This window comes from Meleagris gallopavo, chromosome 2, assembly GCF_905368555.1.
Source record: "Meleagris gallopavo chromosome 2, MGAL_WU_HG_1.1, whole genome shotgun sequence".
Lineage (NCBI taxonomy): Eukaryota > Metazoa > Chordata > Aves > Galliformes > Phasianidae > Meleagris > Meleagris gallopavo.
The window spans coordinates 42,221,236-42,245,951 of NC_139405.1; the positions used below are offsets into that span (position 1 = coordinate 42,221,236).

The 24,716-nt window shown below is 45.2% G+C and overlaps 1 protein-coding gene across 2 annotated transcripts; it reads left to right on the forward strand.

Moving 5' to 3' along the window:
• The first annotated feature begins 589 nt into the window (after positions 1–589).
• On the forward strand, positions 590–16,676 carry TBXT (T-box transcription factor T). Of its 2 annotated transcripts, none has more exons than XM_010707090.3 (8): positions 590–8,887; positions 8,974–9,238; positions 9,356–9,490; positions 10,155–10,216; positions 10,310–10,371; positions 11,271–11,447; positions 13,036–13,165; positions 14,604–16,676. In XM_010707090.3, exons 1-8 carry the CDS (start codon positions 8,688–8,690, stop codon positions 14,869–14,871), a joined length of 1,299 nt encoding a protein of 432 aa, XP_010705392.2. In that variant the 5' UTR covers positions 590–8,687; the 3' UTR covers positions 14,872–16,676. The 2 variants fall into 2 exon arrangements, with proteins under 2 accessions (XP_010705392.2, XP_010705391.2); XM_010707089.3 differs by having other exon boundaries at positions 592–8,887; positions 13,033–13,165.
• The last annotated feature ends 8,040 nt before the right edge of the window (positions 16,677–24,716 follow it).

The following is a 24,716-nucleotide window of genomic DNA, read 5'->3' on the forward strand; positions in this document are numbered from 1 at the left end:
ACTTCTAAATGACAGCAGCTCTTCATGACACAAGGCTCTTGACCATCTACTCTTGTATTTCTTTTCAGTGAAAGCATTTTCAAAAAGTATTTCTGTATCTTTTCATTACTTTTTTCTTTTCTCTTGATGGGTGGATAATGGGAAAACACGGAAGAATTACTGCAAAAGTAAAATTCCTTGTTAAATGTGATTGGTGTACTTCACAGTGTTTTAAGTCAACACCCCTTTCCAGAAGAGCATATTCCTGCTGACTTGCCTCTCTATGCAAGGTTTTGTCAGTTCCCTAAGAAAAGTGCAGCTTCTAGCAACCTATAAAAAGAATCTCTTTTTCTTACAAAGTCTCTTAGAGCTGAGACTTTGTAGAATGAAGAAGATCATTTCAAAACAAGTATGAAATGGCAAATGCCTTTCTCCTCCAGAGGTTCCTCAGGTTTGCCCTTTTGAAGAAGGCTTTCCTCAAGTTCATTGCAGCTGGAGGAAGGAATTCCTCCAGCGCTACGCACAAAGATCTTCAGGCAGACATGGAAGGGCCAATGCTGATAAGATTTCTACTTTAAAGCCTTGTTATACAAATATAGGAATATGAGTAATTAGAAACTTTAGGATTTAGCATCAGAGTTTTTCAATTGAGGCATCCCAAATATATTTGTTGGAAACACCCTGGGGATGTTTCAAATCTGCTGGGAATCATGTTTTCCCCTGATCCTTCCCTAAGCCATTGGCAGTATTAGAAAACTGCAGTTTTATTATACTCTGCAATCAATCAAACTGTGTAAACTTAAATCCAAGTTTGAGCTTGTATGCTGATGTGCATTTCACATACAGAATAAAGAGGAAAGGCTCAGAAGGGAGTCCAAAAGGGGAAGATTTGCAGATGTCTGCAACCATTGGTAGGGAAACAAACTGTTGTCTTGTACGAGTTCAATGTTACTGATTTTCGGTATATAACTTAGAAGTAGTGTGGGACCGTGTAAGAAGTTCAAGCTACTCCTGCTGATTATAAAACCATCCTTGATGGTCAGTCTTCAGTTCTGCAATTGCCTATATACTTGAGAAATATGTAGGAAAGAGGGAAACAAACTGATATTAATAGGAGCTGAGTAATGTATAATCCCAGCAGAGAAGTTAGTGTGCAGTTCTCATGGGGGTCAGGTTAAAATTTTTTCATCTTTAATGTTACATACTGTGACATGGAAAAGACTTTACTCTGTTTCCATTCTTCAGATGGCTTTTATAAGGCAGTGTGCATCATAAAGCCCAGAGAAGATGCATCTCTACCTCTCATGACAGCTGGTTTCTTCTAGGGAGAAATATTTATAAGGCTTCCTGCTGGAGGGCAGAGCTGTGTGCATCTATCTCATTGTTTTCGTCTGTCGACTTGGCTTTTTTTGTCTTCCTTTGTTTGTAATATTTAAGCAGGAAAAAAAAATAAATGTTTGTGGCTAAACTTAAGCATGTGAATCCCGTTTAATAACTTAAATTCTGAAATTGCTTTGCTTGGTGTGATTGAGGCTAATAGAGTTAGCTGGATGAGTACAGCTGAGACTATCTATACTTGTCTGTGTCTGGGGCCTGATAGGAAACGGAGGCTGGAAGGGCTGAGGTATCCCAGTTTAAAAAGCCTTTTGGCTTTGGTAGGACTTGTGTGTATTTAGCATCAGTAACGAAGAGGTAACTCATCTGAGTGCTTAACTTATGGTGGCTGGGTTGGGTGAGTTCTGAGCTGGTTTGGTTCTTGCATGTGGGTATAAATGAGGGGAAGGTGGTGATGTGTACCTGGTCAGATGTGACAGCATGGAGAGAGAGCAGATTTCCTGTGTGTTTGAAGATACCTCTAGGAGGGATAGGATGAAAGTTACACGGAGTAAAATGTGTGCAGCATGTGAGGAAAAAGGACAGTTTGTGAGTGAGAAATGTTTGCCTATATGAGTGTTTCCTAAGACTAGTAAAGGAAATTTCAGTATTTATGGACATTTGGAAGGGATCTGTATAAAAGGAGGCCTTTGCCAGACCCTGTAGAGAAATGGTTTTTGTCTCTGTTCGACACTGTCTATGGATATTTGGATGAAGCACGGTGACTTTGCTTGGAAATACATGGGGCAGCCAAAAGCTTCTAGCTAGTCATGCCTCCCTGAGAGATCAGCTTCCATAAAACCGAGTTCCTTTAAAGAAGGTGCCATACCGTCAGGACATCTGTCTCAAGAAAGGGAAGGAAACACCGAGGGAGGAGGATTGCTGTTCATTAATTGCATCATATTGAGCTTGCAGGCAGACAAGTACTTGAGACAGCCAAAAGGTGGAGATTTTTAGGTTCATCCCCCAGCTTTTCTTTTCCTCCCCCTTCCCAATAGAAGTGCTTTGCCAAAACCTTGCTATGGCAACACCAGGGGTTTTAAAGAAGAGTTGGAACCAAAGAAAGAATTTCAGGAGCTTGATTAACTTCAGTCCTGTCTTTTCTGGAGGCTTGAGAATTCAGTGTTGTGTACAGCGAGAATAATGATATGAGTGTGCTAGATTGCTGTGAAGAACAACACTGACTATCAAAAATTACCAGTTTGTACTTGCTCAGGAGGTTATTGTTGAAAGATTTTATACAACTGGATTCTTAACCATAAAAAAGAAGGTTACCTCTGATTTTTTTTTTTTCTTTTAGCTATCTGAGGAAAGTAGCCTGTGGAGCTGTCATTAACTTCAGAAATAAGTGATTGACCTTCTTCAATGACCTTATGTGCACAGGAGAACATAAGAGTTCTTGGAAGAGAGAAGAAGCTTCTTTAGGTCCAGGGAGTAAAAAGAAACAGTTGAACCAGTTCTAATCTGCGGTTCCAGCCTGAGAATTTGCTGATAGGCTGTAGGAATCAGTGCTGAGCATAGGAAATTTAGTGAAGTGTTTTCAAAATTGTGCCTCTACAATGTTTGAAAGTTGTTAACTACTGATGTTTAAGGTGAAAACATAGCATAGATTTTCTAGGCAAGGGAGCTGTATGTTTTCCTGGCAATCTGCAAGACTCAGGAATGCAGTGAGCATCTATGGTTCTGAGCTAGATATAAAAAGTAGTTCAACAGGAATGAGCAATTCTGGTTAGTAGAAAGAAACATTTGAAGTTGTATCTGCTTACAGAAAATACAACTGTAAGTCTTCGTGCTTTGGGGAAATAACTGATCAACAGAACCACAACAGCAGTGCTCTCTGGCTGGAGGCAGTACAAAATAATCTGCATAATTAGGGGTGAAGGGTCACATCTTCCTATGTAGCTGCCAGACAGGACACCAGACTACATAGCTGCTGATCCTGGGTTGCAGCTGACATCCTCTTAGCAAGGGCAAGAAATATTTTCTGGCCCTGGGAAAGTGTCTGCCATGCAGCAAATTCAAAGAGGGGCTGAGGTATCTGTCACGTCTCCTAGGCATCCCTAGCACTGCCTCCTGCGGCAGTACTCTGCTGGTTATTGCACAACGTGCTCCCAACACATTCATCATTTGCTGTTCATTCATCATCTCTCTTGTATCTGCATGGGGTACTGACAGCACGGACTGCTAGACAAAAAGATATCACTCACTCAAAGTTTCTTTCTACTATGCAGAGTATTTGGAAGAGCAAAATAAGCCAATGCCTGTAGAGTGCTGGGACCAGGTGGAGCTAAAACAAGCCTAGGAGAAATGCAAGTGTTTGAAAAGAATTCAGCAGATTAGATGCATCCTTGTTAGAGAACCAGACCATAATTGCTTTACCTGAGAACAAAGGTAATGCATTGTTGTTTTGACAGTAATTATTTCTTGTTATGCATTATTAGCTTCTCTGATACTTATTTTCATTACAAATGGTTCCAGAGAAAACGTGGATATTACCAAAGACAATTGCTATGGAATGTTCTCACTATGAAGAGAGAAGCTCACTGAAGGAGAGATGCTTCATGTGAGACAGAGCGTCTGTCTCACAATCAACTCTCAGGGCTCCCAGTCTCTTGTGCTGTAGATTAAGTCAAACATCTTCTCCCAGATCACCCTCCATCAGGTGGCATAAGGCAGAAAGAAAAGTGATCAAGACCCATTTAATCTTTGCTAAGATAGAGAACTGTAGGAAGTGTTTCTATTTGTTGGAGCTTAATGAGTACATTTAGCAGAGAAAGGCTGAACATTTTGAAACATTTTACACTCTTCTTCATGAAGCAGAGATGCACAGTCTGCTCTGTATGTCCCGGAAGCTGCTCTTTGGTTTAGTTCTGCCTGACAAGAAGTTGGCATTGCCCATTGTCTCCCTGGGAAGACCAACAGGAGCTTAAAGGAGCTGCTGTGTCAGTAATTTCTCTTTTCTCTGCATTTCTGCTTATTCATTTAGACTTTGTTCAGATTTAGAATCATTGGCATCAGTCCAATTTTTCTGCTCCATGCAAACCTTCTATTTTCCTCTTAGCAGACCTGTCAAGGATGGCATGCAACATGAATGCCAAATACATAATAGAAAAGAAGATTCACAGGAAAGCATGGCGGTGACTTTATCAGTTTGAGAGACTTTCACTCTCTTAAAAAATACTAATGAAAAAAACACGTATCAGCTGTGGAAAAGTCCTCAGTGGTGAAGCAAGTGCAGGCAAAGGTAGGTGTTGGACAGGTAGAATAGAGTGCATCTTGCAAAGATGTGGGGACAGTGGAGAGGCCTAAAAGGTGGGTCAGGTGATGTACAAGAGTCCTACCTGTGAGTTCAAATTGTATCCATGTGGAGTTAAGTTCCAGTCCTTTCCTATGAGCCAACTTAATCAACATGATGAAAAACCTAATACAGTTTACCACTACTGTTGGTATTAGTCAGAAGGTATTAAATGAAGTAAAGGGGAAAAAAAACCAAAACAAAACAACACCATTGTGTGCCAGGTAGCTTCCTTACTATTTTTAACAGTAGCTACAACCCCAATGAAACAGCAGATAATTCAATTCCAGTAATCTCTCATAGGAAGTCCAAGTGTTTTTATTTTGTATGGATGGAGGAGCTACCTATCAAGAAATTGGGAAGTAATCTTGGCAATAAAGGGCTTCTAAGAGACAGCATTCAAGGCAAATGCTAATTGCAAAGTACAAGACAATTAAGACATAGTTGCAAGTTGCCAGCTGAATAGGAAAAAAACTTAGCCTTATTTATGATCAGTGTTTGTCTTGCATGTGGAGCAATGATGGAGAATGGAAGAAAAGTTTTTAAACTGTAGGGGAAGAAAAAAAAAAAGGAGAAAGTTAATTTTTTTAAATATTACCATTACAAAGACTTTTTTTTTCCTAGAGGCCTTATTACTAGGAAGCTGAGAAGCACCCAGTTTGTCTTCAGCATTATGGTAATCTCCATGAAGTGTTCAGAGGCAGGGGAAGGAGAAACTGTGGCTACCCTACTGCCTGTTATTGGTATTAAAGTGATCTGTTATTGGTATTAAAGCAATGCGAGAAGAATATGGCCTGTTTGATTCTTAACACTGCATTCCTTGATGAAGAGAAATAGTACCCAGGGCAAAGATGAGTATCAATTAAGCTATGTTGCTTTGGTTACTAGTAATGATGTCAGAAAATCTCAGGATTATTGCATTTAAGATGAACGTTAACTTTTTAGCTTACCTTGTTACATCTCAGAAAGAAATGTTCACTTCAGTGCACTTTGGAAACTATGTGCGCTGGAGTTTAGAAAACAAGATTATGCAGGGTCTTTCAATGGGACTTCTGCAAGGCTGTCTACAACAAGAGAAGTACTTTGTGCCACCAGACTCCTATGGGCTCTGAAGCAGAACATATGTTCAGTGGTCTGTGGTTGCTAGGTGGTTCTGCCAGGATAAAGCACTAAATAGCATCTCTTACTCTGCTACTATGCCTCTTTGCAGCCCCCCATGGTCTGCTTTATCTGTGGTTCTTCAAGCAGTGCTTGAGTAAGGGAGGTGGGTGGCTTTGACTGCTTGCTCCTGCTCAGGATTCCTTGGTTAAGCATCTCTAGTGTTGTAGAATTAGGGCAATATATGGTCAGGTTGAGGTTGGACTTGATGATCTTTAAGGTCTTTTCCAAGCTGAGCAACTCTATGAATCTATGAAGATGCTGGAAAGAATATTTCATCTAAAAACTATGAGTTTGGATCAAAAGTAATCTGCACTCAAGCCTGCTGATGCCATCCATTTTTAGCCAGACTCTCCCTTAAGGGCTTTCCTGTGAGCTTCAGCTTCTTGTGTTGTTTTTCCCCGGTTGGTGCTGTCTAGTGCAGTGGGCGCTGAAGCCATTGGAAGTTCGATCATTGACTTTCATGAAGGAAACCTCAGGATCTGAGCGTTTGAGCTGGGGAGGGTACTTAGCAGTACTCAAGCAAAGATCTGACCGAGTCAACGGGAGTTTTGCCACCTTTGGAAAATGCAGGACGGCACTCTGCCTTTGCACTGCCCTCCCTCCTGCTACAGGGTGACAGCAAAACAAACCGAAACCAGTGTGTTGTACTCCCTTCAGCCTGCTTGAAAAGAAAATGTTTTTCAAAATTACAACTTAGGGAGAAAATCAGCTCTTAAATGTTGAAAAACCCTTTGAAAAACAGGGAATTTGAAACACAATTATTATCCCAGATAATCCCAATGCTCACACTATATGAACTTTAAAATGGGTTAAAAATGCTGTGTTTTTGCATACTGTCGTTTCCTCTTTAGGTATATGTAGAACGATGGGGTTACAAAAGGGTAACCCTTTTTGTATCATAAAGAGTTTATTCCAGAATAAACTTCAGGAATTTTCTTGATTCAGCTTTGCACATACGCTAGAATGAAATGTAACTAGGAAGTTTTGTATGCAAATGGAATTGCCATCGCTAATTGGTAGTTCCAAGAAGACAGCCCTCCCTGGGGTCCAGGCCAAAGCAATGGACAGACAAGGAAAAAAAAACTCCATCTCTTTTATGTGAAATCTATCCTTTTTCTTCCATACACTTTTCTTAATGAATGAAGAGGGCTGGCCATACGGTTTGATCTTTTGGGTTGTCCCGTGTGGAGCCAGGAGTTGGACTCGACGAGCTTTGTGGGACCGGGAATATCCTGTGCCCGTATGAAATACGGCAGTGCCCGGCGATGCTCCGCTCCACCGTGGGTGAAAGCGGCAGCGGGCAGCCAGGGGCGGGTGCTGGGCTGGGCAGCCGGGCTCTCCGAGAGCTGGGGGCTGCTCTCGCCCTGCGAAAAGGAAGGCATCGCTACAAAGGGGCAACCTTTACGACTGAACTGTTCGGTTGGAGGAAGTTTCTTGGCTGTAAACTGTCATGCACTGCAGCTCGCGGTGAAAAGGCTCTGGGAGCGAGGAGTTTTCTCTCCTAAGAGAAACCGGAATGCAATTAAGATCAGAAAGGAGGAGAAGGAAATAAAATAACATCAGGAATGCAGGCTGAAGGGTAATTTTTTTTGTTTGTTGTTTTTTTTTGTTTGTTTGTTTTGTTTTGTTTTTCCCCTCTGGAAACATTACGTATAACTTCAGAAAACTTGATCACGGTCATTTCGAGTTCTAAAACTAGCCAGGCTGCTTTTGGATCGGCAATCTCATCTGGGCTGAGCGGGATGGCCGCTTGCTGCGTTTGAAGTAAATGGGGCAATGTCTACAACTGAAAGAGGCTTCGCTCCCGGGTGCTGAGCCAAGCGTTCGGCGCACGGTAGGACTCACGCAGCGCGGCTGCCGCAGAAGCGTCGCTGCCGGTGCGCACCGCCTGCGCTGGGGATAGCCCGGCCTGGAGCGCTCGTTTGGAAGAGCTGCCGTCGCGTTTTTAAGGGCAGCTCCCCCAAATACACGTGCAGGTGGACTTTGCTCCCTCTTCGTTTTCGGGATCGTTCCTTTCCCACCGGATTGGCCCCGTCGCCTCCGATGCCGGTGGGTTTCGCCGCTGTCGGCCTCGCGGCGCTCGTTGCCGGGTACGGCGGCCCCAACAGGGTCGGGACGGGGCGCGGGTAGCGGGGCTACGGCACCGTCCCGGGGCGTCCCGCAGCGACGTAGCTCGGCGACAGCAGAGCGGGTGCGCTTGTTTGTGAACAGAGCCTTGGTTTCGCCCCGCGCCGTTTTCCCCCCCTCCTTTGCTCCCGTTTAAGTCACTCGTTGTTGTTGTTTAAGGAGCGCCCATTGAACGATTTCCTGCTCGTTGTCACCTCTCGCCCTCTGCCCAGAGATGCTCGCGGAGGGCAGTAAACCGCCTCCCTCCCTCGCACCGCCGCAGCCCCGACGATGCCCATCCCGGGAGCATCCTCGGCCCCTCCCCGCGCCGAGCTCCGCCCGCACGGGGCCGGGCGCTGCGGCCGGACGCGGGCAGCGGGAGCGGGGCGCAGCCGGGGCCGCGATGGGCCATTTCCTCCGCGGCGCGGCGGCCGGGCCCGGCGCTTTGATGGAGGTGCCAACATGTGGGGATTTGCATCAAACAGCCGCGCCGCGTCCCGCGGGCGGCAATTCGCGGCGCGCCCCCCCGCGGGCCGCGCTCTGATATGGCCGCGGGGAGCCAATCGGCGGTCCGGGCGGGCACATCAAAGCGGCGCTCCGCCAATCGGCGGCGGCTCCCCGCGGGCGCGGTGATGTCACGGGGGGGCGTTTATGGCGGGGTATAACGGCGGCCCCGGCCGGAGGCAGCGGGCGAGGGGCCGCCGAGCTCGGGCGGAGGCAGGCGGGCCCCGCCGGCGGCGCTCGGGGAGGGGGGGGGGCATCGGGGGCGGCCATGGGCTCCCCGGAGGACGCGGGCAAGGCGCCGGCGTACCGAGTGGACCACCTGCTGAGCGCGGTGGAGAGCGAGCTGCAGGCGGGCAGCGAGAAGGGAGACCCGACGGAGCGCGAGCTGCGCGTGGCGCTGGAGGACGGCGAGCTGTGGCTGCGCTTCAAGGAGCTCACCAACGAGATGATCGTCACCAAGAACGGCAGGTAGCGGTCGGGCGGTGGGAAAGAGGGCCGGGGGACGGGGAGAGGGGACCGGGATCGGGCCCTCGCGCCACTGTGTCACCCCGCAGGAGGATGTTCCCGGTGCTGAAGGTGAGCGTGTCGGGGCTGGATCCCAACGCCATGTACTCCTTCCTGCTGGACTTCGTGGCGGCCGACGGGCACCGCTGGAAGTACGTGAATGGCGAGTGGGTGCCTGGCGGCAAGCCGGAGCCACAGGCGCCCAGCTGCGTCTACATCCACCCTGACTCGCCCAACTTTGGTGCCCACTGGATGAAGGCGCCCGTCTCCTTCAGCAAGGTCAAGCTCACCAACAAGCTCAACGGCGGGGGGCAGGTAGGTTGGGAAAGACCGCTAAGATCAACTAGTTCAACCGTCAGACCAAGCGTGGGCCGTGGAGGCGCTGGGCCTGTTTGAGGTCCACGCTCACCTGCCGCATCCCTTTGCTCTCAGATCATGCTGAACTCCCTGCACAAATATGAGCCCCGCATCCACATCGTGCGGGTGGGCGGCCCGCAGCGGATGATCACCAGCCATTCCTTCCCTGAGACCCAGTTCATCGCTGTGACGGCGTACCAGAACGAGGAGGTATTTGTGGTGGGCAGAGGCCTCTGGTGCTTGCGGCCTTCCAGGTGGCAACGTGCACGTTATTACCCAGCAAACTGATGGGTCTTGTGCCACAGCTTTCACTTCTCTCTGTGCTGAATCTCAAGCTAAATGTCTTATTATGCATGCCTGGGGTTTTCACAAGTTCTGATTCCTGTCCCAGTATATATACCAAGTAAACTTAATAGATTATTTGGGACAAACCAATGTGGTATGAAACAGAGTTGCAGTTTTCAATTGCATTGTAAAATAACAGGCCATGCCGTTCTCCAAACTGGCCTTGATGTTAGCTAAAAGGCACGTCTGTATGTCATGAATCTGTAAACTGCCAATCTTTTTGAGATTTATTGGTGCCCATTCTGCTTTGTCCTGAAACTTAAAGCTTTTTCCAGCCCTGCAGTGTACTATTTTTCTTAACTGTTTCCTCAGTTGATAGATAAACGTGGGCACTTTGGTCACATAGATTTGAGGTGGTGGGACCAATTCCTACCCACTGCTAACACTTCAGACATTAGATGCTGTTAAATTGGTGTATGTGGGTCTAATCTTAGTTCTTCAAAAATCTGTGTCTTCCCTGACTTCACTGGAAAGTCCTAATTCAAGTCTTTGATTTCTGTATGATAATTAAGATATCTGTTGTTTTTAGATCACAGCTTTAAAAATTAAATACAATCCATTTGCGAAGGCATTTCTTGATGCAAAAGAAAGGTGAGAGCTCTTAACTCAATTCTGAAGTTTATGGATTTATTGTGTAGGTTTGTGAAAACCTATCCTTAACTTTTGGCATATTTTCCTTTATAGAAATGATCACAAGGACATGATGGAGGAAGTGGGAGACAACCAGCAGTCTGGATACTCGCAGTGTATGTTTCCTTTCATTTTTCTTTGTGAATATACTTCTGAGTTCTTCTATTAAGCAAAACTTTGAGAGTAGTGTTTGCTGGTTGGTGTGGTAAGGAGATAACATCACCAATCTTCACATTTTCGTGCAGTCTAATGGGTGTATAAACATCGTGATATGTGAAGGTGTGGTAAAGGCAGCACTATTATCTTAAGCATTCTCTAACAGGATCTTGCATTGATCTTCTTTTCCAAAAAGACAGCCAAGGACAGCAGTATTCATATAGATACGGAAATTAATGCTTATTTCAAAATACAGCAGAAACTTGCTGGAATTGTATTTCTGTAATTCAAGTAAGGGCATTTGCTTGAAAAGTTCTCTTAGATGAGTAAAAAGCAGCAGTGTTTCAATGGTCTGTGTTTAAAGGGTTATTGCCAAAATTTGTCTGTAGCCTATAAAAGGAGGAGTTCAGCCACAGTAGGAATTACTCTGTTTTAGCAAAGAGGCTTAGTTTGTGAGAGTTCTTAGATTTTGAGAAACCTCAGATCTTAGCTATACATTGAGACCCCCAAAAGAGCAATTTACAGCTGACAATTACGCTGTTACTGAGCACATCCTTCCCACCTAAAGGAGAGTTTAACCGTTTCGGTGTTTTCTTACTTTACTGTGGTTGTAATTAAGTGGGAATTTTAACAAACGTTAACTTGATGCATGGCTTTTTCTATGCTGTTCTCTGATTTTCCTTCGTAAGACTATTTCAGAAGTTGTAAAATTTCAGACTTCTCAGCTGTATTGCAACTTGTTCTCCTTTCATGAGTGTGCATTTCCTTTTGGATCCATTACTTACCTTGTCACCATGCTGTTCTTTCAGCATCCGGTTGCATTGCATACTCACAGTAGATAACTCTTGCTCTCTCACAGTAGGTAGTTGGCTTATTCCTGGGACTGGGGCTCTGTGCCCACCTGCCAATCCTCATCCTCAGTTTGGAGCACCCCTGTCTCTCTCCCCTGCTCACAGCTGTGAAAGGTACTCACCGCTGAGGAATCACCGTTCTGCCCCCTACCCCAATCCCTACACCCATAGAAACAACTCACCAAGTAAGTTGTACTTTGCAGCTGTTTGAAGATGGGATGTGAGCTTTGAGCAGTGTGCATCTAGATTGATGCTGCAGAAATGGCGGTTGCTTTCCAGTTGAGCTTTGTCAGAGGGAAGGGGAGTAGCGTTGCAAAGAAAGAGTGACAGTGAGTGTGCGTTTCCACAGTCTTTGCAGTGGAAAAAATGAGGCTATATAGAACTGTTGGTCTATATGTTGGTTTATTAGACTGTATTGTACTGGTTTTACTATGTATTCTTGAATTACCATGACTGATGAGGTTAAACTTACTTTAAATTTGAAAGTGATGATTTCATTTGTTAGTAGGAGATATGATGAAATGAAGTCATTTATGTCCACTTCTGGTAATGGGATTACTTGTTGTGTACAAGTTGTGTAGTTAACACGTTTAAGCAAATAATTGAGGGCCTGGATCTATCAGTTTTATTTACCTATTGCCACGGTTTATATTAATGCATAAAGATTGTCCTCAGAAAGTGTGTCACAACTGGATATATCGTGTTAACAATGTGGAGCTGAGTGAATTGCGAAGCTATTTATCAGTGGTGCTCAGAAACAGCCAAGGAGCTTAAGGCTTAGTGCCTTAAAGCAGGAGTGCATAAGGAACAGAACTTGAGGTCATTTTTAATAATGATTTTTTTCCCCTTACTCTGGCAAAGGCTTGGTAACAGCTTTTGCTTATGCTGAAGGTTTCCATCCAGAAAGGTGCTTAATATTTTGAATTGTGTATTAACACATAGCCTTCTAGATGCTGCCTGGTCAAAAGTATGTGTAGCTTTGTTGGCCGCTTTAAAGAGGAAAACCAGATTTCCTTTGCTTTCCTTACATCTGGCCATTATGGGCAAGTTTGGTGACCTGAAATAAATTGAAAGAACAAAACACTTCCAGCGTTCCTCTTCTTTCCCAAGTTTGCAGCAAGAAACCATTTTTTTCCTTCCCTTTGCCAGCTAGCAATACAACTTCTAGCTCTATGTGGCTGTTTAGGGTTCCCTTTATAGCTTTTCAAAGGCTTTGCTGTGTTGGATGGTCAGTTTCGGTCACCCACTGTGTGGTTTAAGCCACAGTCCAATCACTCTCCGTGGTGACTAAAGCAAACTTCAGAGTCTGTGGTGGCATTCACAGCTCGGAACTATGATATGTAATCCAGACTGCATATTATCCAGGGCTGCCAGACTGTTATTGCCAGCGTAAGTGATGGCGATAAAGAGGGTGCCTTGGAAGAGAGATGGGGATAGTGTGAATAAGGAGCCTTTCCATTGACAGAGTAAGGAAGCACGATCTGAATGAGCAGGTGGTTTGAAGACAGCGTTTTTTTTTGTGTGTAGATCCTTCGCAGAAGTAGGACTTTGCAGTTACAAGCTAAGCAATCAGCAATGCCACTGAAACTGTAAGCTTGACGTAACTGGTAGATGACTTTGTTTTTCTTTGTGGGAGTGTTTCATTTTTTAATTACTACTTTTTTGCAAGCCGACAGTGGGAAAGGGTTTTAAAGTGATCCATTACATTTGAATAAAAGATTGTTATTTGTTCTGATTCTAGTGCATTGAAGTGATTGCTTGTTTTCTCAGCAGCTTATGCTGATAACTCCTCTGCCTGCCTTCCCATGCTCCAGTCCCATGACAACTGGTCCTCTCTGGGAGTTCCCACACACACAACGATGCTGCCCATGAGCCACAGCACCGGCACTGCTACCAGCTCCAGGTAGGAATTCATCCCTTAGCAGCACTACTAAGAGAAGGTTGTAAAAGGAGGCAGTCTCAGCAAATTGAAAAATCCTTATGGCTGCATGTCAAATCACCAGCATTAGGGGGGGCACTGTGAAAGAACTTTGCACAAAGAGAGCAGATAGATGAAACAGACACAAGTTAGTTTTAATGCTTTGGAAATGTAGATGGATACTTGTGACAGCAATATTTTATAGAACAAAAATCATTTAGGCATCCATTGAATTTGAGGATGTTGTTTTAAGTTTCATCTCATTTTGCTTTTAAACGAAGTGGAGTTTTAAAGTTTCTTTTTGATCTGTCTCATTTTAGTCAGTCATGTTTGCCCATTCAGCTCCACAAACCTTTGTTGTGCTACAAAGGGGGCAGCGAACCGCAGCATGGAGAATGAGGAAGTGGTTGGGGGAGAAATTAATTATTTAGGTGTTGTTCAATAAGCTAACGTAGCATCAAATCATACTGTCAATAGACTGTATAAAGGCATCTTTTCTCCTCTTTGTACTTAGTTATCTTAAAGCTTCAATCCTTCAGCAGAGGTTGTGGTTGAACTTGGTCATCTTGAAGGTGTTTTTTTTTTTTTCAACCTAAATGGTTCTGTGATTCTATTCCATGATTTAGACCCTCAGTCTCATGAGCTTGAAAATTCAAAGGAATAGAGCTGAGCTGGTAAAATCTCAACCATCACAGAAGGTTGATGTTTGGGCATCTTTTTGGCAGCTCATATCTACCTCTTAGTTTGTGGAAAACATCCTTCTTTGAGCCATGCACACTGGCACTTAGCTGTTAGAGTATGTACTACTAACCAGTATAAGACAGCTGACTTACTGAGCAGAAGTTTTGGCCCCGAATGTGCGTTTATCAAGTCAACAGATACTCCTGGCATGTCTTTCCATGTCTGACCCCCAGGATACATACTTGGAAAGTTGTAAAGTCCACTGAGTTTAAGTTGATAAATTAAGAATTGTCCAGTAGATAAAATCTGAAGAACTGGAACTGTGAGACCTTGAGGAAGGCACTTCTGCCATCTTTTTTGTTTAAGCCTCTGTAAAGTAAGAATAATAATTCTATTTTACTTTTTTTTTTTTTTTTTTTTTTGTGAACTGCTTGGGATCTCTAGAAAATGCTGTGTAGTACTGCACGGTGTTGAACTTGTTCCCGTGGAGTTGCACTGAACCAGCTTGTTTTGCTTAATTCATACAGGTGTTTACATATATATATATATACACACACGCACATATATGTGTTTGTGTGCATATCGGGGGGGAGAGAGAGGGAGACAGTAGGCTGAGTAGAGTGCTGACACGGACTAGAAGGATAAGTGAAGCTGGCCTAGGGATGCATGGTAAACTGAGCACCAGCCAACAGAACCTGCCGTCGCTAATAACCTGTCGTATTTGTCGCCCTCCCTCCTCCAGTCAGTACCCCAACTTATGGTCTGTGAGTAACAGCACCATCACCCCGGCATCTCAGTCAAGCGGGATGTCCAACGGCCTGAGCTCCCAGTTCCTGCGTGGCTCTCCGGTGCACTACACCGCTCTCCCACATTCGGTCGCTGCCACCACCTCCACATCCCCACTGTACGATGGAGGAGCACCCGCAGACCTTCCTGACAGCCAGTACGATGCCTCCGCACACAGTCGGCTGGCATCCATGTGGACGCCCATCACCCCACCTTCCATGTAAACCCAGACGTCTACTTTAGAACAGACTTTTTTAGCTACTGAATTACTTTCAATGTTTAATCCTCAAGGAAGAGGAAAAGGAGACACGAAGGAAATTGTAGATAAAGCATCTGCAGTGCTTTGCGTAGAGCATCCAAGTTGTGTCTCTGATAGTGAACAGACCATCATTAACTTCATGCAGAGTTTACAAATCTGGTGAGCGTGCAATTCTGAGAGCAGGTTTACTGCTTTTCATCTTTTTTTTTTTTTTCTTTTCTAGCTTGCTAGGTCTAATTTTTAAGATTTTGACTTAGATTCCAAATTTCTCAGTGTTCTGATATATTTGGACCTGAAGTTTGGCATCTGGACAACTTTCTCGAGTAAGTTACTCCTTATTATTTTTCTTTTTTTTTTCTTCTTAATGGCAAACCTAGGAATAGCCATATTAGACTGTTATTAACCACCTAGGTAGAAGCATTCTGAATTCTGCACAAGTGTAGCTGAGGATGAAAGTTTTTGGAAAATCGTGTGCACTAATGCGTATTTGTCTCACGGATACGTTGTGTTCTTAAGTGTATGCTTGTTTCCTTGCTGCTGAATTAATGTTGAGACAATCTGCAAAAACTGTTTTCCTCCTAATAAATTACAGTATTGTCATTTGGTCTAAATTGTTTTACCCCAAAGATTCCTTTTCAGGGTAAGTTTTGCTGTTTGATCATATTCAGACACCTGAACATCTTTGCTAAACAGCTTTGCTAATCATCTTTATTTCAAAAAGCCAGTGTCTAATGTGAAGTCCTATCCAAAACCATTTCAATTCATTGAAAAACATCACAGTCTTTTATGATCTCTTGCTCAGGCCTTAAAGGGAGGGAATTCAATACCGGGAGAATCATTCTAATATATATTTTTTTCAATGTTATACTCTGTTGAATTGTATTTATTATTTCTTAAGTTGCATCTTCGTTGTCTACACATTAAGATATGTAAATAATCTTTCAGTCTCCAGTGTATTTCTTTAGACAATGATGTGTAGGATTTGTCACCCAATGGCACATTGAACAACATGGGTGTCAGTAGTTAAATTATTGTGAGGGAGAAAACTTTTGTCCCCGATAACTGGAGAAAGAGTGCAGATATACTAAGCTTTAAAATACATTGCTTGACTTGCTGGGAAGGCCAGGTCTTGATAAAACACTGATAATGAGTACGACGACTTAAATTTCTAACGCAGACTAACGCATTGGCTCAAAGGGTGCCCTTGGACTTGTCTGTTTCTCCCACTACCTGGCAAGTTCATATCCTGAGGAAAATGGTTTGTCTTACATAAGCCATAGTAGATAACTTTTAAAACAAAGTGCCTAATGTACTGAAGCAAAAGTTTTAAATCAGGGAATTCCTTAAAAACTCTTCATTGTGTGTGCATGAGCTGTGGTGGTAGCTTTAAGCAGAAGAAGCAAATATTTGCCACCATGTCAGTCTCCTTGGAACCTCATGGGCAGGTCCCTGCACCCAGAAAGATTGTGTCAGGGTTTTTACCCTGCAGAAGGATTTGTGTGCAACTGCAGAGTACGGTCTCTCAGAGGACTCCATCAAGAGACTGCACCAGCAGCAGATAGCTGTGCAACCGTGTTCTCTGTCAATAGTGTAAATATTGATCTAAGCTCTCCTATTTTATTGTGAAAGGAAATTGTGTATATGATGTAAGTGCATTGTTTTTTAGAATATTTTGTAGAAGATAGTGTTATTTCATTGTATTTTTTTTAATTGTATTTGGGAAGTATAATTTAAATTGGAAAAAAAAAAGAGTAAAGATTCTTAAATAAACTCAGTGCTTAATTTTCAGTTTTTGGGGGTGGATTGGAAAGCTGAAACACGCACACCCAACCAAACATACTGAGCCTACAGTATGTCCAACTTCCAGAGTGGTTTCACAAATGGTTCTGGTTGCACAGCACAGCTTCTGGCTCTGGGTGAAGAACCAGAGATTTTTTCACAACCCAGTCAATGGGTCCCAATAGTTAAGGGGAACTTAAACTGCTTACCTCCACATTTCTTTAACAGAGAAATTTACTGGGTTCTTTTCATCTGCTCCTTCCTTTTTTTCCCCCTCTTTGTTTTTTCCTTGATTTGGTAAAGCTGCAACTGAATGGTGGTTGGGGTTGGTCTGCACTGGGTGTTGTTTGATAGTCAGACATTGCAGGTGTCACCTCTGTGAGCCAGAGCTTACACCCTGGAGGGCCTGCAAGACCTGCAGGATGTCCCATCATGTTGCCTCTGGCAGGCAGCCCACTGAGGCACTCAGAGGAAGGCAGCTCCCAGCTCCTGCCCAGAACAAACGCAGTGATGGTACAGGTCCTTTCAGAGACTGTCCTGAAATAACAACTGCCATCTACGCAGACAAAAATAGTTCTTTCTGTTGATTTAGCTGCTGCTTGTCAGCCAACCTGCTTGTGAATAAGGACTGCCTGCTGTGGAACTATTGACCTATTTCTTGCCTTAACTTGGTGCCTTGGAGACCTCCATAGCAGTGCTGACCAGCGTGTAAGGCCAGCAGGAGCTCCCTGGTGCCTGAATACATGTGATGCTAACTTAGGAGCTAGACTGTTTCTCATTCCTCTGTGACCCCTAAAGGAACTCAGTCCCTAGATGCAAGAGGACTATCCCTGTGGTGAGCATTTGAGGTGACCCATGTACTTGTGAGAGAGTCCCTAAAGACTGCGTGCTTTGGGTAGCAGTGGGAATCACTGTAATAGTATTCAGTTTGTTTGCCAGTTTTTGCTGGAATAAGTTCCTACTTGTTTAGGAGAAGAGGAGGTGGCCTCAAGTTGCCCCATGGGAGGTTCAGGTTGAATATTAGGAAATATTTCTTCTCTGAAGGAGCAGTCAGGGATCAGCACAGGCTGCCCAGGGAGGTGGTGGAGTCACTGACACTGGAGGTGTTCAAGAACTGTGTGGCTGAGGCACTGAGGGACACGGTTAGTGGGCATAGTGGCGGTGGGCTGGTGGTTGGGCTTGGTGATCTTAGAGGTCTTTTCCAATCTTAATGAGTCTATGAAAAAGCACAGTGCTGCACATGAACACTGCTCTGACCTCACGGTCTGGTTTGCAGTAGGGATAGATTTTCTTCAGAAGGTGAAGCCCCTTGCTAATGTGGTTGAGAAACACCTCCGTGATGTGACTTGTGCACGAATTGGTCTGCATGATTCTGGAAAGAAACCCATAGGCTTAGGAAATGCTCCTTTCAGAGTACATGACCCCAGAGGCACAGATACTTGTTTGTGTAGCAGAATCAGCTGAGTTGGCAGGAAAGAAAGGGTAAATAAAACCTTTGAGGTTCTCTCTCCTGTTGGAGATACGCTGTTACCAGTTGCTTTTCCCTTCAGGAAGGACAGGCAGCTCCAGGAAGAGGGGCACACTCAGGTATATAAGGGCACTTTGAACCACTTGCTGCAAGCAATGCCTTGGGCAGATTCAGAGGCCTGAATCTGTAAAGACAAATTTTTGCCCCAATAATACACCAAGGAGAATTCTGGACCACTGACAGCAGATTACCATTAAAATCAGCTAATTACCATTAAAGATTTCTGAGCATGAAGCACAGCCACACACGCACACAGTTCTTTTGTGAGTACAGCATTGTACATCCCCAGGCAGCTCAGCGTTTGTATCAGGCCAAGCTTACCTCATCTTCTTTTTTTTCTTTTTTTTTTTTTTTTTGGTGTGGGGTTTTGCTTCCTTTCCTTTGCTTTCAAATGAAAGAAACCCAGACCTTTCATGCCACTGAATGTAGCTCTAAAGCAGCCTGAGCACTTAGACATCTCTTCACACCTGCTCTGCCACCTTCTCATTCCAGGACTGCACGTTTGCTCTCATGGTATTCCTGCAACCAGCAGCCATCCAGGACAACCCAAATTCACCTTTGTCATTTGGTCAGATCCAAACTACAAGCTCTCCAGTCAGCACAAGAACCATGTGGATTGGGTGTGACTCATCTGGATAGGTTTTCTCCACTGTGGGCCCACAGCAGCAACATTATGCCTGCTGGTGCACCTCAGCTACTTCTGGTGGAAACAAGGCTGTGATGCAGACACCACCACATTTCCAGATCCCAGAGAAGGCTCAGCCGGCAAGGCTCGCCATCGCCTACCCAAGGGGAAACATTCCTCTGCAGTTCCCCTACCATTTCTCTTAGGAGGAAATTCTTCACTCAGAGTGCAGTGAGGCATTGGCACAGGCTGCCCAGAGAAGATGTGGATGCCCCAGCCCTGGAGGCACTCAAAGCAAAGCTGGATGGGGACCTGGGCAACCTGATCTGGTGCCAGTGCAGAGGGTTGGGGCTAGCTGGGCTTTAAGTTCCCTTCCAACCCAACCCATTTTGTGATTCTGTAAAGTAACGCAGATTGCCTCTGTCTCTGCCAGCTCAGAGGGGTGCAGGTGCCTCTGTGCTTCAGCTGAGTCTGGGCAACAACAAACTGTTGGGCTGAACAGGTTTCATTTTGTTCCCTGTCCTTAAATCTCATCTCTACCAAACTTCGTAGTGGCATTTCTGATGATGAATCTCACACAGTTTGCCACATGCAACTGCACCACTACCAGATGTGGCCTTGTTCAAGTAGCTCTTTACTGCCAACTTTTAAAACATGCCTCCTATACCTGCTGCTTGCTGAATGTCCTGCACTGAGAAACAGATGTTTGCTGCTGGAGAATATTTTTGGGTATAAAAATGCTGGAAGAGAAATAACGTGTTAAATCTCCAAGCTCAAATATGCTAACCTGCTTAAGGTTTTTTTTTTTTTTTTTTTTTTTGCATTTTACAGGTGAATGTTCCCAAGGCCTAGCTCCCATTAGCTTTCCTAACCCCCACATCACACCTCCTCTTCCTTCCTGAGAGCAGCAGCAGGCTAATAGGTGCTTGTAGAAAGGAACCCTGTAACATCCTTTACTTCTTTCCTGCTCTAATGGCACACCTGTTCTCCCTCTCTTCTCCTAGTGTATACAATCTGTGAGTTTTCCTGTAACAGCTAAAGCATGACAAAGGTTCTCACATTTTTCTTTGCTCCAGCTACAGAGCAGCCCTTGAGTTCTTGGAGTGAAGTTCAGTGGTTTACTCCTCAGTGTCAGCTCTGACCTGTGTTGTGCAGGTGAGCATGGGGAAGGTTGGGCAATTATTGCAGGCAGGTGAGGCAGTTTTTGGTGGACACAGGTGGGGCTCTAAGGACAGGTGGAGCTGTGGTGGTGGGATCAGTGGGAGACTGATTTGATCCTGGAGAGAAGGGAATATAGGTATAACTGAGTATGGACAGCAGTTGAGTGTTTGCCCTTTATCTCAGGAACAGTCAGTTTGCAGCTTGTAGGTAGGTGTGGGATAAATGTTGAGCTGTACTGTGGGATTGAGTGTGCTGGGAGATGTGAAACACTGTTGACTGGGGAGGTCTTCATCGCAGAGTCCTCCTGAAGTGGAACTGCTGCTTGGTCCTACCTCTGTGATGGAGTGGCTGAGGGGGACACCCAGCTAGGTCTGGGGATGTCCCAGGACTCAGCTCCTTTGGGGGTAACTTACTTGAGGGGTGTCTTGATGCTCGCTGATGTTCCGAGGAACGAACATTTCTGCCAAGAAACTTGTGGTCTGGGAAGACAAAGCCTTTGTTGGAAGCATTATTATCTCTGGTCTGGAGAGAATGCATTTTTGTCCTTCCTCTGTTGGTTAGAAAATGGCAGCTGGAGCTATGAGAGCAGACACGTTGTCCCTTCCTGGGGAGGCAGAGTCTGGGCAATTGGGAGCTGATATTGTGGTTGGCTGATGCTTGATTCCACCAGCACTGGGGAGAAAGGGGTGCTCCAGGGCAGAGGGGCTGGCTAGTGGTGGGGGCCTGGAGGCTCTGTAGGCCTTCAGGAAGACAAGTTTGTCTGAGTATCAGAAAACTGGGCCCCTCCTAGAGGAGATACTTCCTTCAAGAGAAGCTGCTACAGACTGGTAAGTTGTCTTAGCTTAGACTTGATTTAGCAGCTTCTGTACTACCTTAGATGCTAACAGCTATCCTGTGGGACTGTTGGCTCCTTCTTACAAATGTTTGATTTGATGAGTTGGATTATAGGCACAGTCTTGAATACGTGCTGCTTTGTTTGTGAAGAATTTTGCCATCCTTCGCTTCAATGCAATGTTAGTAATTGTGAAACTTTAATCATTCTGAGATCTTTCCCTATGAAAACCTCTGTTTAGATACATAGCAGTAGTGTTGTACCAGCACCCTGCTGTGTTCTCTACCTAAACTTGTGCCTGAGACATGTGGCCTATGTGAGACAATTTTAACACTTGCAACCCAGGATAGCTCTTTTCTTACTAATATGGGGATGGCTCAGATGAGTTTCCATCATCTGTTACTTCTTTGCCTAGATATATATTGACTCTGGTGGGTGGGAGGGAAAAGACAGAAATTTCCACTCGCCCCAACAGCGGGATTTCATGCTTCATGTAGCTGCTTTGACTCTACAAAATTAAATGAAGCTTTTCCATTAGGTGAATGGAAACTACTGGCTTCTTCCCCTTCCTTTGATGTGGACACATGCACACTCACTAAAACAATTCAAAATAGATGTGGGCTACGTGCATGTTTGCCTTATGCCCTGGTGATGAGGGCTGCCCTTTTGCAGTACTCTAGCTGCTGTGCAGCAGCTGCTGGGATGATCACAGGGATGGGGTGCAGGGTTTGTGCAGGGTGTATGGGAACTGCTGATGGGGTGCAGGGTGTATGGGAACTGCTGAATCACAGCCTGAACCTCTGATTGATCACCTGAGGTGAGCAATGAGTCAGCCACGGAGCACAGGTGAAGGCAATTCACCTGTGCTGCTGGAAGGGGTGGAGCCTGACTCCACCTCTCCTAGACCCACTTAAGAGCTGACTACCAGTGGGGAAGGACCTCTTCTGGAGATCTACTCCTCTGGAGTTTCATAGTGAGCCCAGGATATGGGTAAGCATTCTATCTATTCTGTTTTGGTATGATAAACATGTAGCCAAACTTTCTGGTACATTTCATAACTATAACATCTGTACATTCTTTGATTATACACTAGGGCAAGGAGGAAATCCAGGCTTGGGCTGGGATGTGTGGACAGAAGTAGAGCACTCAGCTGGGGAATGTAAGAAATGAGTCCTGTAACTTGGCATCTCTCATTTAAAGATAATTTTTTCCTTATCTATGTAGATTATTTGTAACGAGCGTTAAGTGATAATTACATGTGGTGTAGAAGAGCACTGAATAAGTGTTACAGGTTTTTCATGGTGTGGATGTAAATGTAAAACTAACGAGAGCAAGTAGGACTGCCCTGGCTTGGGCTATGTTTCAGTGCACACAGAACATCCAGCAACAGGATGCTGAGTGTGAGGCGAGTCCATCTCCTGTGCCATGGAGAGCACAGACATGAACTTTAGCAGCTGGATGCGCAGTCACCTCTCCTCTGCTTTTCTAACCCGCATATTTTTCAGGGTAGGTGAGGAATGGCCCTTCTGAAAACCTTGGGGTGGTTGATGGGGAGGGAATGCCAGCAGGAATTCTGCAAGCAAACTGACTGCCAAAAAATATTAGCAATTTAACACTCTGTTGAAAAATTGCCTGTCAGAAATCTGAATCGATACTTCTAAACTGTTTGGTGACAGCAGATATGGCTAAATTAACTCTGAGTGGCCTCTTGCAAGTGCACAGATAACAGCCTTTCCCGACTGCTAATTCACTAGGTAAAGGAAACCTTTCCTTGTTGAACTTCTACTGTTGAGTAATTAAATAGGGCATTTACTGATGGTCCCAGTTAATGTTATCCTGTTGCCATGTAGCCAACAAAATTAAGGTAGTTATTTCAGAGAAGGTGACCCTAAGCCAAGGTTAACTTGCTCAGGGAAATGATACCACCGTCCTTGGAGGTGCTTGAGAATACGTGTAGATGCGGCAACGAGGGACGTGGTTAGTGTGCACGGTGGGGATGGGCTGCCGGCTGGGCTAGCTGATCTTGCAGATCTTTTAACGATCCTAAGAGAGGCGAGGCCGGAGGCACCCCGCTCGGTGCGGGCTATCGCTGCGCCGCGCGCTCCCTCTGGCGGCCGTCCCGGCGCTTCCCGCGGTGGCCGTGCTGTGACTGCCGGAGCGCTCCGGGAGCGCGGGGGGCAGCTGTGTGAGCCGACCTTCAGTTGGCCCGGGGCTGCGCGATGCTGCGCGAGAAACGCATCGCGTCTGCAGTACTAAAGTTTAAAAGCCAGCTTTCGTGTTTCACTTGCAACATCAGCAGCAACAACAACAACAAAAAAAAGCAGCATTTTGGCAACTGAAATATTACTGATTCTTAATGTTTAAGTTCTCTGACAACGTAGAGAGGAATAAATTATAAAACACTCCAGGTGATTCACTGCCCCGGCAGCGTTTTAGGCTCCTTGACAGCACTCTTCTCACAAAGAGTGGTAATGCATTGTAACAGGATGCCCAGGGAGGTAGAGGGAGGTGTCACTGTCCATGAAGATGTTCAAGAAACGTGTAGATACAGCACTGAGGGACATGGTTAGTGGATGTGGTTGTGGCTGTTGGACTTGATCTTAGAGATATTTTCCAACTGTAATAATTCTATATGCCCTGCTGGCACTGAACTTGGCCATCGGAGACACTTGTGAATGTCTTTGTTCGCTGCTTACTTCTGCAGCTTCTATCTGCATTCTGGCAGGGGAAGTACAATAGGAAGGAACTCACCTGGCGTTCAAGCTGTCTAAAATTATTTTCAAGATAAACAATTATAAATGTCAGTCAGCTCATCAATGAACAGAGGATACACCAGTCAAAATACTTGTCTGATGACCTGTTTAGCTTTGTTCTAGATAAGTATATGGTTAATTTAGAAGCTGCCTCTTTTGAAACTGGTTCAGACTTTTCAAGGGAGTATTTCATCAGGGTAGCAAACCCTTCGGGAAGCCTGAGACTTCATTATAGATCTGAATACCGATTTCGTGGTTTATTTAGTGTTCAGAGAAAGAGGCAGCTGCTTTCTCTGAAGCAACAGCCCCGAGTACAGCTCTGTGAGCCGGCTCGAAACAGCGGTGGAAAAGCCGTCCTCGGGCGGCCCGGCCCGGGGGAGGCTGCAGCGCTGCGCCGTCAGGGAGCGCCCGTCCCGCGGAGCGCCGCTCCGTCCCAGAGCAGCGCGGTGCTGCCGAGAGCGGCCCGACCGGCGCAATCCTGCTGCCGGCCGGTGCCTTGTCTTCTCTTTCCTTTACAGCACGCATCCCGCCTGCGTGCTGCCCGCTCTGCTCCTTGGCAGGAAGCTCCTGGCGTCTCCTACTAGGGGGTGGCGTAGGCATGATGGATAAATGAGCGCTAATCCCTGGAAAACCGGGGTAGGGGTTCCAATGAAACTGAAGTTCTTTGAAAATTTTTTAGTCGTAATTCCCAGAGCTTTGCCTTCGGGGCTGGGGGCAGAACAAGGCAGATCAGGTCAAAATGCCTCTGGAGTGAGATTTAAAGTTCAGTGAGTGAATATGTATTGTTCTGTTCCTCTGTGGGTTTTTTTGTTTTTTGTTTTTTTGTTTTTTAAGGGCAGGAAAAGATTTGTGTATCCTTCTCCTGTGAAGAATAGCTTCTTTCTGCTGCTTCAGCTCATAGTGCTCATGCTTCCTCCCTGCACTTCCTCCAGGAGCTCTGTCAGCCACAGATGCTTTGCATATGTGGGAAAGGCATGTGTTTGTTCAGGAGTGGAGCACCTTGGCCATCAGAAACCTTGCATTTCTGCTATGAATTTATTGCTGCTTATGAATTTATTGCTATTCATATGACTGAGAGGGTGCAAAATTAAAAATTGAATTTCCAAAACTAATACAAGAATTTCTGCAAGAA